This window comes from Ranitomeya imitator, chromosome 8 (genome assembly GCF_032444005.1).
Source record: "Ranitomeya imitator isolate aRanImi1 chromosome 8, aRanImi1.pri, whole genome shotgun sequence".
Lineage (NCBI taxonomy): Eukaryota > Metazoa > Chordata > Amphibia > Anura > Dendrobatidae > Ranitomeya > Ranitomeya imitator.
In genome coordinates, this window is record NC_091289.1 from 16,098,489 (window position 1) to 16,113,119 (window position 14,631).

The 14,631-nt window shown below is 46.1% G+C and overlaps 1 protein-coding gene across 1 annotated transcript in view; it reads right to left on the reverse strand.

Annotated features, from left to right (window-relative positions):
- Nucleotides 1-728: 728 nt before the first annotated feature.
- The window catches only part of IL17RE (interleukin 17 receptor E), a 49,693-nt gene continuing 35,790 nt past the window's right edge, over nt 729-14,631 (reverse strand). The window contains exons 6-16 of the mRNA XM_069736404.1: nt 14,145-14,281; nt 13,344-13,406; nt 12,102-12,168; nt 11,549-11,718; nt 11,232-11,279; nt 10,823-10,868; nt 10,466-10,620; nt 6,399-6,467; nt 5,567-5,621; nt 3,864-3,971; nt 729-2,051 (exon numbers count right to left, since the gene is read on the reverse strand). Of these exons, the coding sequence (XP_069592505.1) occupies nt 1,417-2,051; nt 3,864-3,971; nt 5,567-5,621; nt 6,399-6,467; nt 10,466-10,620; nt 10,823-10,868; nt 11,232-11,279; nt 11,549-11,718; nt 12,102-12,168; nt 13,344-13,406; nt 14,145-14,281 (1,553 nt within the window). The 3' untranslated portion in view covers nt 729-1,416. The remainder of the gene's footprint in view (nt 2,052-3,863; nt 3,972-5,566; nt 5,622-6,398; nt 6,468-10,465; nt 10,621-10,822; nt 10,869-11,231; nt 11,280-11,548; nt 11,719-12,101; nt 12,169-13,343; nt 13,407-14,144; nt 14,282-14,631) is intronic.

Sequence of the window (14,631 nt, forward strand, 5' to 3'; positions counted from 1 at the left end):
AGCAACCAATCGGAATCCACAATTCATTTTTTTTCAGCGCAGTTCAGGCAATGAAAGCTGAACTCTGATTGGTTGCTAACGGGCAGCAGGCCTAACAAAGTGACTGGAGCCAAGCAGGTCTTAAAGGGGTATTCCCATCTTGGAAGGGTTATTAGGGAGTCCGACCTCTAAGACCTCAACGTTCCTAAGAATGACGTTGACGTCTTCATTATTTTTCCTGGCACCATTCCGTTCCAAGATGGGAATAACACTTTAAGGCCAGTCTCACACGTCCAGATAATTCCGGTACCGGAAAAATCGGTACCGGAATTATCCGTGTCCGTGTGCTTACCTTGAACATCAGTGTGGCACACGTGAGGCAGCCGTGTGCCGACTGGGTACCACACAGAGCGTGCAGGAGACAGCGCTAGAGATAAGCGCTGTCCCCTGGATCTGGTGCTGAAGCCGCCATTCATATCTTCTCTCCAGCAGCGTTCGCTGGAGAGAAGATATGAAAAATCCTTTTTTTTTTTTTTTTTCGTGTTTAAAATAAAGATCCCTGTCCCCTCCCCCCTCCCACCCCCTGTGCGCCCGCCCGCTGTTACTAAAATACTCACCCGGCTCCCTCGAAGCGTTCTCTCCGCGCCGCACCTTCTCCAGTATGAGCGGTCACGTGGTGCCGCCCATTACAGTCATGAATATGCGGCTCCACCCCTATGGGAGGTGGAGCCGCATATTCATGACTGTAATCGGCGGCACCACGTGACCGCTCATACAGGAGAAGCTAGCGCTGAGAGGAAGCTGCGAGGGAGCCGGGTGAGTATTTTATTAACAGCGGGCGGTACCGTACAATCAGGAGGCTGCACAGAAAGCCTCAGGGGGGAAAAAAAATTGCAGGAAAAGAAAAACTCCAAATTCCTTCTATACAGAAAAAAACTAAATATCTACATATCATAGAAAAGTGGAGTTTTCCTTTAAGCCAGCCACCGTTGGTTTGGGCGGAATTTTTTTTATTTTTTTTCTTGAAGAAGCATCTAATACTTTAAGCGCAGCTGATCTTGAAAAAAAAATCAGACTGGGAAAAATCCAAAAGTGAATCTTTCATTAAGAGTCATCGATAGACACTCAGGCGGCTCCATTTACAGAATTTTTTTTTTTTCGAGGATCACATCAAAATTCCAGCTTAAAAGTCTATACAAGATCCAAAGGTCCAAAGCAACCAGATCTCTGAACAATAAGTGACCAGATCGAGTCAATCAGTAATCAGATCAATTAATCAGCAACCAGATCGATCCGATCACTCCAGGACGGGACCATTAAAAAGGGGCGGAGCTTATGTTGCATATTCTGAAGCTTAAAGGGCCACTGCGCCAAACTAGTCAGAACCACAATTCCAATTTCTCATGTGCTTGGGTTCCAACTTGTCCTCTCCCGTTATCAGCTGACATCCTCACCAAGTTTCTTTTTGCAAAGTTCCACGTGATGCTGAAAACCCTTCCTTTTTTCGGAGCTTATGAGCTTTTTCTTGAGGTATTTGGCAACTACCTTTATCAGGCAAGGAGGAGAGAGGCAAGTAGTGTCTTGTAGATGGCTGACCAGTCTATAGAGGTCCTTAAACAAGGGATACCTGGAGATCTTCAGGAAGCATTCAGGGATATCCTTCCTTTCGCATAGTCCTTCAAAGTAGACCATGGTGTAGTGCTTCAGGTTTTTACGTCCCTGTTGCATCCCTAAGTCTTTCTCCAGGCAGGACATGGCCGCCCCAAACAGATTAGTTGGGTCCTTCCACCCGATGCTGTTGATTTGCCGTTTTTTCCATTGGTCGTACATGGTCGTGCTTCGTCTCGTCCATATCACCATGACTTTGCCTTTTCTTTCGCTCACCAGCTTCCTCTTTTGGTAAAACCAGGGCAACATGCCAATTTGGCTGACTGTGTTCATGTCCCATAGGTCCAAGATGACCTCGCATCCCAGGATGCCGTGCAGGAAATCGGCAAAGTCACAAATGAGGGTCTTGTACTCTGCCGAATCGGGGGAATACACAAGTAAAATGGTCCTTCTCCAAAGCGGAGCTGTGCGGAGATAAAGAACAATGATGATTAGAGAGCCGCTCACCTGCCAATCCATAGACTAAAACTAGCCTTCATTTATGTGTGCCCCTCGTTTACTCCACGATATGAAACCCTCCCAGTGCCCCCCGAGAGCTCCTCAACCACAGCGGGCGCCACCATCTGGTCCACGTCCTGTATTATAAGTTCTACGAAAGAAAAACTAATTTTTTATGGCTCCTGGGAATATAATATAACCGCTCATATGGGGCAAATCAAGATGAGAAATAATAATCTATACTGGCCACATTATATTGCCATACAGAAGCCAAATAATACCACCATACAGTGCCAAATTATTTCATATACTGCCATATAGTACCTCCAAAACATTGTCGCCCTGGAAAAGTATAAAAGTGCCATAATAATCCCACTATACAATTCCAAAATATTACATTACCCACATAATAGCGCCATACAGTACGTACGAAATAATGCTGCATATCATGGCAGTATACAGTGGCAAACAATTAGGCTATGTGCCCACGTTCAGGATTGTTTGCAGAATTTTCCTGATCAAAACCGGACTCCTTTCGCAGGAAATCCGCACGCTTTTTTTGTGTTTTTTCACGTTTTTTTCTGGAGCATCCCAATACCATGATATAGTGGCAAATCAGCAGATATTCCGCAAAATTATTGAACATGCTGCGTTTTTTTCCGCAATGCGTTGGGCATGGGCACAAACATTGCAAAATGCATTCTAATAATGGGATGCTTAATGTAAGCGTTTAAGCATTTTTGCGGCGGAAAACCGCCGCAAAACCCCCCAAAAAAGGCGAACAATCCTGAACATGGGCACATAGCCTCATACTTCTGAACATAAATACCGTATACAGTATCTGCACAACATTCCCAACAAGTAAGCACATAAGTGTCATAATAATCGCACTATACCGTGCTCTACAGTCACATTTCCCAGAAAATACTGCTATATAGTATGTGTAAAAGATTTCCAACAAGTAAATGCATAAAAGTGGCATTCAGTGTGATAATAATACCACTATACAGTGCCAAAAAATTACTGCCATATAGTCCCGACGATTCAAAGCATCACAGTAAATCTGCAGAAGTGCCAAACTGTGCCATAATACCACTATATAGTGCCAGACAATGACACTTCCTATATATATATATATATATATATATATATATATACACACATATATATATATATGTATATATATATATATATTATATATATATATAAGCCCTGCAAAACATTGCCTCATAGTAAATGCATAAAAGTGCCATACTGTTCCATAATAATACCGCTCCAATTACTGTATACTGCCTGATAAATACTGCCATATAGTACTGTCAAAACAGTGTAAATACACACTGTAAATACATAAGTACCATACTGTAAATACATAAAAGTACCATAATGGTCACTATACAGTGCCAAACAAGGTTGCCCCTAAAATAATTTCATGTTGTACCTACAAAGCATTGCCACAAAGTAACTGCATAAAAGTGTGATACTGTGTCACAATAATACCACTATGCAGCATCGAAACAGTACATTGCCCATATAATACCGCCATATCCCACCTAATAAAACACTATCATAAAGTAACTGCATAAAATAACATCACCACGCAATGCCAAACAACTGTACATGTGGCCAGATGGTGCCGAAAAAATAAGTACCAAACACCAAATGCATAAAAGTGCTGAAATAATACCGCTATACCGTACTCAGACCATGCCCTGTAACTGTGCTGTGTTCAGTGGCGTCGATTGGATTGATTGAAGGGGAGATTTTCTTTTTCTCACCTGTAAATATCTTCCACATCCTCCGACAACTTGTGTAGATGATGAGAATCATCGTGAATATCGCCAGCGACGCGACAAGAGCAAGAAGGCCCAGGTGGTTGTGAGAGACTGGGGGGGAGAGAGACCAAAGAACGGGTGACGAGAAAGTTACCAGTGTGCACCGTGGATGACCCTACACCGATGTATCAGGCAATCGCTCAACCAGCAATTCCTTAAGACTTATTACACAAGCGTTAATTTTGAGTTGTCATGATAAAAGAGATATAATATGGAATTGCTAGCTATGCAATTATCTAATAAGTTTGTATACGGGGTTTTCTGATACTAGTAGTGACCTATCTGTATATTCACTAGTATGGGAGAGAGCCCGCAGTACCATTCACGGCCACTACACAATGAATGGCGCTGCGTCATTCACAATGAACCAAACGATTGGAGGTTCAAGTCCCCGAAGGGCATTGAAAATGGGGGATTAAAAAAAGAAAGTGAAAAGTAATTTAAAAAAATATATATAAGTTTTTAAAAAAATAAGAAATGTGATCAAAATAAGTATTTAGTATTGCTGCGTGTGCAAAAGTCTGATTTTTCAAGAAATAAAATTATTTATCTCTCACGTTAAAAGTCAAATGCACTTAAAATAAATTTTAAAAAAATTGCAGAATTGCAATTCTCAAAAAATGGAATAAAAAGTTATCAAAACATTGTAGGTATCCCAAAATTGTATCAATAATAACTACAGATCAATATAAAAAGGAAAAAAATTGATGAAGTTTTAGAAAATGGCAACACAAACCATATTTTTTATTTTTTACAAAGTTAATAATATATATATCTCAAATATAAAAACACACATAAATGTTTGTTTTCGCCGTAATCACACTGACCTGGAGATCTATATAATGTCTTTTTTTTACTGTATATTGAACACCATAAACACAAAACACAAATAAAAATGGCGGAATTACTGCATATTTTTATACTAAATGTCACGCCGTAAGCGTCGTTAAAGAGGCAGGATGGCGTACTGGGACCCGCACCTATCCCTATCACTTTCCCTTATCTCGGGGTTACCTATGATGGTTAGGAGGCCCGAGCCACCAGCGTATCCCTGTCTCCTGTGCAGGCCCTATCAGTGGCCCCCTCTCCCCCCAAAGGAGGTGGACTGCACCAGTGTATAAATACGACAATTAAACAGGGTATACAGACAGGGTAACTAAAAGTCTCAAACTCACCAAATGCTCACACAACCACAGAGGAAACACAGAGAGGGGAAGAGAAGGAATAAACTAGGAAGGAAAACAGGTTTTACATGCAACCAAAACCGCAGACACCAATCTCTGTAAATAAACCACCAACACTACGCTCCTTCAACCTCCAAGCCAGGCAGTAGAACTGATCACTGACAATAGCTGAAGTCAGGACTGGGTCTATATAGAGGATCAGATTACAAAATCCACTTCAGCTGAGAGAGACCCAGCTCTCAGCAACTCAGCAATAAGGTTAACTCCTACACTGCTGGCACAAAGCAGCCAGGTCAGAATATAGGTGAAGAGCTTCTGTTCACTGTGTGTGAACGAGGCCCAGAGCGCTGCGGTTCTCTGGAACCTCTCTGTCGCGGTAGCTCCGTGACACTAAAGTTGTGAAAATGCAGGGAACTACAAGTCTCAGCATGCTGGGGAGAATACAGCGATGTAGATACTTACAGTCAAATGAGCAGAGGAGATACTGATGTGAATGACGGACATCGGAGCGCCAAACCTACGAGGAAAAGTCCAGCGTCAGAGGATTACAAAGAATGTGAAGAAATGACTGTAGCCGAGATTAAGGCGCCATTCGGACGCTTCCTCTGGTGTCGCCTTTACGCTCAGTGTTTTATCCCATTATCACACCTTTATCAGCCCCTGCACAAAATAATGAGAGCATTGCTTGTACAGTCATTGCCCAACTTAGGATCGGGTGTCTGGGTAACACGTGGTACAATCCACCAGAACCTTTGAATGATCAGAAGAAATGAAGAAAACTCCGATCACGAGATCAATGTCAGCTGGTAACGCAAACGCAAAGCGGATATAGACCCGGTGCACAAGCACCAGCGTCCTACATGTGTACGGCTCCTGTGTAAAGGGGGCTCCTAAGATTGACAGTCCCAGATATTTCTTAACTGGGGTTATGCAAGATCAGAAAAACATGGCTGCTTTACGCCAAAAATGATGCCCCCCCCCGTGTAGAATGTAAGACCGCAAGGGCAGGGTCCTCGCCCCTCTGTACCAGTCTGTCATTGTTAGTTTGCTTACCGTAAGTGATATCTGTAACTTGTATGTAACCCCTTCTCATGTACAGCACCATGGAATCAATGGTGCTATATAAATAATAATAATAATAGGATGTGAATGGTATTGCAGTTCAGTTCTACTCATTTTCATAGAAATGTTGCTGCAATACCAAACCCAACCACTGGACAGGTGTAGCGCTGTACATAGAAGAAAGCAGCCTTGATTCCCCAGTTCTGGGCAAACAAACATAGAAATTTCCTACCTTGATACAATCTCCAATGCCGGGCCAAGGGAGCGATAGCTGCAGATCATCCGATCCAAATTTATAGTGCTGAAAAGAAAATAGTCTCTTTGAATATCAGCGTAATATACCGGTCACCTGCCCAGTGTGGTACACAAGTCACCTCTCCTATGTGATACACCGGCCTCCTCTCCTATGTGATACACCGGCCTCCTCTCCTATGTGATACACAGGTCACCTCTCCTATGTGATACACCGGCCTCCTCTCCTGTGTGATACACCGGCCTCCTCTCCTATGTGATACACCGGCCTCCTCTCCTATGTGATACACAGGTCACCTCTCCTATGTGATACACCGGCCTCCTCTCCTGTGTGATACACCGGCCTCCTCTCCTGTGTGATACACCGGCCTCCTCTCCTGTGTGATACACCGGCCTCCTCTCCTGTGTGATACACCGGCCTCCTCTCCTGTGTGATACACCGGTCTCCTCTCCTATGTGATACACCGGTCACCTCTCCTATGTGATACACCGGTCTCCTCTCCTGTGTGATACACCGGCCTCCTCTCCTATGTGATACACCGGCCTCCTCTCCTGTGTGATACACCGGCCTCCTCTCCTGTGTGATACACCGGTCTCCTCTCCTGTGTGATACACCGGCCTCCTCTCCTGTGTGATACACCGGCCTCCTCTCCTGTGTGATACACCGGCCTCCTCTCCTGTGTGATACACCGGCCTCCTCTCCTGTGTGATACACCGGCCTCCTCTCCTGTGTGATACACCGGCCTCCTCTCCTGTGTGATACACCGGCCTCCTCTCCTATGTGATACACCGGCCTCCTCTCCTATGTGATACACCGGCCTCCTCTCCTATGTGATACACCGGCCTCCTCTCCTGTGTGATACACCGGCCTCCTCTCCTGTGTGATACACCGGTCTCCTCTCCTGTGTGATACACCGGTCTCCTCTCCTATGTGATACACCGGCCTCCTCTCCTGTGTGATACACCGGCCTCCTCTCCTGTGTGATACACCGGCCTCCTCTCCTGTGTGATACACCGGCCTCCTCTCCTGTGTGATACACCGGCCTCCTCTCCTGTGTGATACACCGGTCTCCTCTCCTGTGTGATACACCGGCCTCCTCTCCTGTGTGATACACCGGCCTCCTCTCCTGTGTGATACACCGGCCTCCTCTCCTATGTGATACACCGGCCTCCTCTCCTATGTGATACACCGGCCTCCTCTCCTGTGTGATACACCGGCCTCCTCTCCTGTGTGATACACCGGCCTCCTCTCCTGTGTGATACACCGGCCTCCTCTCCTGTGTGATACACCGGCCTCCTCTCCTCTGTGATACACCGGCCTCCTCTCCTATGTGATACACCGGCCTCCTCTCCTGTGTGATACACCGGCCTCCTCTCCTGTGTGATACACCGGTCTCCTCTCCTGTGTGATACACCGGCCTCCTCTCCTGTGTGATACACCGGCCTCCTCTCCTGTGTGATACACCGGCCTCCTCTCCTGTGTGATACACCGGCCTCCTCTCCTGTGTGATACACCGGCCTCCTCTCCTGTGTGATACACCTGCCTCCTCTCCTGTGTGATACACCGGTCTCCTCTCCTGTGTGATACACCGGTCTCCTCTCCTGTGTGATACACCGGCCTCCTCTCCTGTGTGATACACCGGCCTCCTCTCCTGTGTGATACACCGGTCTCCTCTCCTGTGTGATACACCGGTCTCCTCTCCTGTGTGATACACCGGTCTCCTCTCCTATGTGATACACCGGCCTCCTCTCCTGTGTGATACACCGGTCTCCTCTCCTATGTGATACACCGGCCTCCTCTCCTGTGTGATACACCGGCCTCCTCTCCTATGTGATACACCGGCCTCCTCTCCTGTGTGATACACCGGTCACCTCTCCTATGTGATACACCGGCCTCCTCTCCTATGTGATACACCGGCCTCCTCTCCTATGTGATACACCGGTCACCTCTCCTGTGTGATACACCGGTCACCTCTCCAATGTGATACACCGGCCTCCTCTCCTATGTGATACACCGGCCTCCTCTCCTATGTGATACACCGGCCTCCTCTCCTATGTGATACACCGGTCACCTCTCCTATGTGATACACCGGTCACCTCTCCTATGTGATACACCGGCCTCCTCTCCTGTGTGATACACCGGCCTCCTCTCCTATGTGATACACCGGTCACCTCTCCTATGTGATACACCGGCCTCCTCTCCTATGTGATACACCGGCCTCCTCTCCTATGTGATACACCGGTCACCTCTCCTATGTGATACACCGGTCACCTCTCCTATGTGATACACCGGTCTCCTCTCCTATGTGATACACCGGCCTCCTCTTCTATGTGATACACCGGCCTCCTCTCCTATGTGATACACCGGCCTCCTCTCCTATGTGATACACCGGCCTCCTCTCCTATGTGATACACCGGTCACCTCTCCTGTGTGATACACCGGTCTCCTCTCCTGTGTGATACACCGGCCTCCTCTCCTATGTGATACACCGGCCTCCTCTTCTATGTGATACACCGGTCTCCTCTCCTGTGTGATACACCGGCCTCCTCTCCTGTGTGATACACCGGCCTCCTCTCCTATGTGATACACCGGCCTCCTCTCCTATGTGATACACCGGCCTCCTCTCCTGTGTGATACACCGGTCACCTCTTCTGTGTGATACACCGGTCTCCTCTCCTGTGTGATACACCGGCCTCCTCTCCTGTGTGATACACCGGCCTCCTCTCCTATGTGATACACCGGCCTCCTCTCCTATGTGATACACCGGCCTCCTCTCCTGTGTGATACACCGGCCTCCTCTCCTGTGTGATACACCGGCCTCCTCTCCTGTGTGATACACCGGTCTCCTCTCCTATGTGATACACCGGCCTCCTCTCCTGTGTGATACACCGGTCTCCTCTCCTATGTGATACACCGGCCTCCTCTCCTATGTGATACACCGGCCTCCTCTCCTGTGTGATACACCGGCCTCCTCTCCTGTGTGATACACCGGCCTCCTCTCCTGTGTGATACACCGGCCTCCTCTCCTATGTGATACACCGGCCTCCTCTCCTGTGTGATACACCGGTCTCCTCTCCTATGTGATACACCGGCCTCCTCTCCTATGTGATACACCGGCCTCCTCTCCTATGTGATACACCGGCCTCCTCTCCTATGTGATACACCGGTCGCCTCTCCTATGTGATACACCGGCCTCCTCTCCTGTGTGATACACCGGCCTCCTCTCCTGTGTGATACACCGGCCTCCTCTCCTGTGTGATACACCGGCCTCCTCTCCTGTGTGATACACCGGCCTCCTCTCCTGTGTGATACACCGGCCTCCTCTCCTATGTGATACACCGGTCTCCTCTCCTATGTGATACACCGGCCTCCTCTCCTGTGTGATACACCGGTCTCCTCTCCTATGTGATACACCGGCCTCCTCTTCTGTGTGATACACCGGTCTCCTCTCCTGTGTGATACACCGGCCTCCTCTCCTGTGTGATACACCGGTCTCCTCTCCTATGTGATACACCGGCCTCCTCTCCTATGTGATACACCGGCCTCCTCTCCTGTGTGATACACCGGCCTCCTCTCCTGTGTGATACACCGGCCTCCTCTCCTATGTGATACACCGGTCACCTCTCCTATGTGATACACCGGCCTCCTCTCCTATGTGATACACCGGCCTCCTCTCCTATGTGATACACCGGCCTCCTCTCCTGTGTGATACACCGGCCTCCTCTCCTGTGTGATACACCGGCCTCCTCTCCTATGTGATACACCGGCCTCCTCTCCTATGTGATACACCGGTCACCTCTCCTATGTGATACACCGGCCTCCTCTCCTATGTGATACACCGGCCTCCTCTCCTATGTGATACACCGGTCTCCTCTCCTGTGTGATACACCGGCCTCCTCTCCTATGTGATACACCGGTCACCTCTCCTGTGTGATACACCGGCCTCCTCTCCTGTGTGATACACCGGCCTCCTCTCCTATGTGATACACCGGGCAGTTGCTGTGCATTGGGCACCTACATTATAGATCCCTGATTTGGCCGCTCACCGTGGACACATTATAGACTTTGGATTTCAGGTCACAGCCTCCAGTTTGTGGGTTTTTGCGACACACGGCTGCACTGAACGACGCTGCAATATCGGAGGAGATTGTGAGCAGCACGTAATAAAGCTCAATCTTCGCCTTCATATCCCAGAATCGATCTGTAATTAATCGAGAGAGAAATAATGAATGAAAGAAGCGCCCGGATCCGGAGAGAAGTCATTATAGCGATGCATTGTACCTATTACAGACCGCATCTGCACGGCCTCTTAAAGGGATGATTCCCACACTGCTACATAGTAACGTATGCTACAGTAATCATACATCACTGCGGTATGGTTTCCCACATTTTTTTTAGCTTACCTCCAACATCAGGACATTTTATGTAGCTGTGATTCAGTGATGAGAACTGTGAACAAATGGGATAAAATGGAGACATTTATAAGGGCTTCAATACAAAATCTGTAAGAGATCCTACCTACCATGTGCCTATGAGGGGCCCTGGAGCAGCTGCAGGACTGCACCACCATAGCTATGACCCCATTAGACAATATGGTGCTGCCCCCTGGTGGCCAAATGATTGTATAAAAGGACTTGATGGTAAAGGCAAATGAAGAAATTTTGTGCACTGCCACCTGGTGGTCAGAAATGGACAGCATAGTAAAAAAAAAAGGCCCTGTACTGCCATCTATGGGTAAGACTGTCTCAATACACTAACATTTTAGTCTTGCTGCTAGACTGTAAGCAAAAATATATAAAGACTCCGGTTCACCTCAAAACATAGGTGGTGATCTCTGTCCACGCTCTCCAGGTAATATTCCTGCAAGACACAGAAAATCATAGATTATTACACAATTCTGACAAAACCCGAGTTGCGCCCTAAAATAGCCCTTTAAAGCAAATCATATCCCCTGAGTGCCCCCTATTCCGAGCTGCCAAGTCCTCTTCAGACCGGCACGTGTGGTCCAATACAGAGACCCTAAAGACATCTGTGCTAATTTTTTTATTTATTTTTTATCTTTTATTTTGCGCCCCCAAAGAATATTTTGACCACTGCTTAGATCGGGCCATGACAGATACGAGTGTTACCTTCGCATGTTCTTTAACGATGGTCTCGTTCTCTCTGACACAGCTTCCGTTTTGCTTTCTGCAAAAAGTCACCGTCGGGACCAGAGGACAAGGACTGGAGAATCTGACGGTCATCGTGTTGGAGGGGTGATGGACTTCTTTCACAGAGACCTGCAGTAATTTTTCAATGTCTTTTGGAGAGAAGGTAAATGCGTTATAGGTGTGAAGTCCTGACTATATACATATATATATATACGTACGATGTACATAGGTCTACAGCTAACAGTGCGACTTCCAGGGCCGCTGCTGATCTGACAGCTGCCACTAGAGGGAGCTAAATGCATGTGTGTAGCTACAGCTGCCTGTATACATCTGTATGCAGGGAGCTCCCCCTAGTGGCGGCTGCAGGGATCAGGAATATTAACTTTTTAACATTTTATTTTTCATCTATGGCAGAGATCACCATGGGTCGTCTGATCCCACTTTACTATCGAAAGAACAGACAATTCATCTATATCTAAGGAGCCAATTCTATATTGCAACATGGCTATGTATACATGAATATATGTCTTACATGGCTCTGGATGATCCTGGAAAGGACATTTTTTCTCCCGTTTACTGTCCCGATGAGTGTAAAATGCCTGTAGGAGAAGTAAAATATTCCATATTTGCATGCCCAATATCCTAATAATATGGGATACAAGATAGCCCTGGTAAGTGAATGCCCCACCTGTGAAAGGGGTGAGGTCATGGACAATCGGGTTTACTTAGGTTGCAGGGGGACTGCATGGTACCCTCCAAAGAAATGGATGTTCATTGATGTCTTTGGGCATTTTGTCATACAGTACAATGCAGCTCCCTGATAGATCTCAGCTAGTGGGCACTAGGATCATGGTGGTGGGGGACATGTTGCCTGCTGTACCAGGCATAAACCAGGGATGGGAGTTAGAAGACAAGATTTACCCCTTTTCGACATAATAGCACAGTGCATAGAGCAGGCTCACAAACTGAGCCCGCACCTTCGGCGGCAGATGTTGGCTGTGTGACGTAGCCAGCATTTTCCTATAAGAGCAGCGACCTGAGCTTGCTCTGATCTCCGCTGCTGATAATCTCAGACAGTGGTATATAATTGAACTGGTTGCTCAGTACATACTGACTCCCATCAACCCCCTAACAATGCAATCACGGGACGCCTAGGGGTTGTAAAGTCAGCTGGAGGCCGTCTCAAGGCGCCCGTTGCAGGCACCTTGGTCCTCCTATGAAGTCTAACCTTAACAAAAAAATACCATAAAGAGCAATCGAAACATAGTATGTGCCCCAAAATGGTATGCATCAGATCGCCCTGCAATAAAAACAAGGCCGCATATTGCTTGGCTGAAAAAATAGATAAGTTACGGGTCTTAGAAATCAGATACAAAAAAACAATTTTTTAAATTAAAGTTTTTTAGATTATTTAAATATTTGTAAAAAAAATACAAGTTATATACAGATTATAAAAGTGTCAGCGTATTTGTACTGACCTGGAGAATCATATTTCCAAGTCATTTTCTACCATACATTTAATGCAGTAAAAGCAAAACCTCAAAAAACAATGGTGGAATTCTGTCTGGGGTTTTTGTTCACCATTTCATTGCACTTGGGAAGTTTTTTTCCCATTTTTTTTTTTCAGTGATAAAATGTGCGATGTTCAAAACTAGAACTTGTCCCGCAAAAAAAAAAAGCCCTTGTACTTGAACATGAAAAAAAGAAAAAGTTATGGCTCTTGGAAGAAGGAGAAGAAAAAAATAAATTTGGATTAATAATTAACGAGACTTACCTCAATACATAAACAAGGCAGTAAATTTTCATATGACAGGGAGGAGTTCTGGGAGGAAGAGATCTACGGAAGGGGGAAAAATATACGGCTCTTAATACAGAAAAAGTTGCATCAAAAACACTTGCTGATGGTTTCCAGATATCAGTCAGCAAGACTGTAAACGGAGATCTAGCATAGATGCGAAGACCTGATGTTACAGAAAACATTACTAAGGTGTGTGAGGTGCAGGAACTGTGCACAATAGGCAGGTAAGTTGCAATTACCTGCCTGTTAGTGCTTAGGTACATTTTTTGTTTTTTTTTATAAAGACAGATACCCCCTTTAATTGCACCCTCTCTATAGATAATGTGTAGCACAAAAACAAGTATAATTATATAATCAAAATACACGTAAATCAGAGGATGAGGCACAAGCCTAAGAACGTGTTCACACAGTCATACGGGAAAGACGAAGGAGCATAAGAAGAACCAAAAAACAAACGGAAAATGTGGAAACCTCCGAGACCTAAAACATATAAGAAAGGAAAGGGTGCTAGGGAGGAATATCCACAAACAAACCACAGGAAAAGCAACAGAGATTAGCTAGGCAGCTCATCCTTGGCTGAGGGGCTGGATCTCAAGATGTGATAGGACAGAACAAAATGGGGAACAGGGAGACACCCGAATAAAAGCAAAACCAAAGAAAGGAAAGAAAAGACAAAATAATCATCAGCAGTTGGACAGAGACCAAACAGGCTGTGGTTCAGCAGAAAGGGGAACCGACCACACAGCAAGAGGTTACGAGTCGTGACAGTTTTCTTACCAGCCGCTTGCTACTGGTTTCCAGATCCTCACAAAGAAGGAGGTCGTAACACAGCCGCACGATCACATCTGGGCCTTTGGGGATAGAGATCTCAAACTTCTTCTCCTCCGCTATGTGCCGATAATGAAAATCTGGTTCTTTTACAGGACAGAGAAAAATTGTGTTATTCTGCAAAAAAATATACGGCCCAAATCACTTCACCAAAAATGACAGTAAATGTAAATCGTGGAGTTGTCATCTAATTAAAAATTATGTTTCTTAGCTCAACCTGTTTCTGGAAATCTAAGTGACAACCAACCTGGCTGCCATCACCATAGAACGCTAGAGGAATCTAGACTAAATTTAGTAGAAGCTCAATGGGCTCAGGCGTCGCACTTTAAAAGTCGACTATGATAAGTCTCTGTCTGTTTAGAAAAAAATTCTTCAGTATTCCACAAATATAGTTAATAAGGGTTTAGACAAAAAAAAGAATCTAAAAGATGTAAAA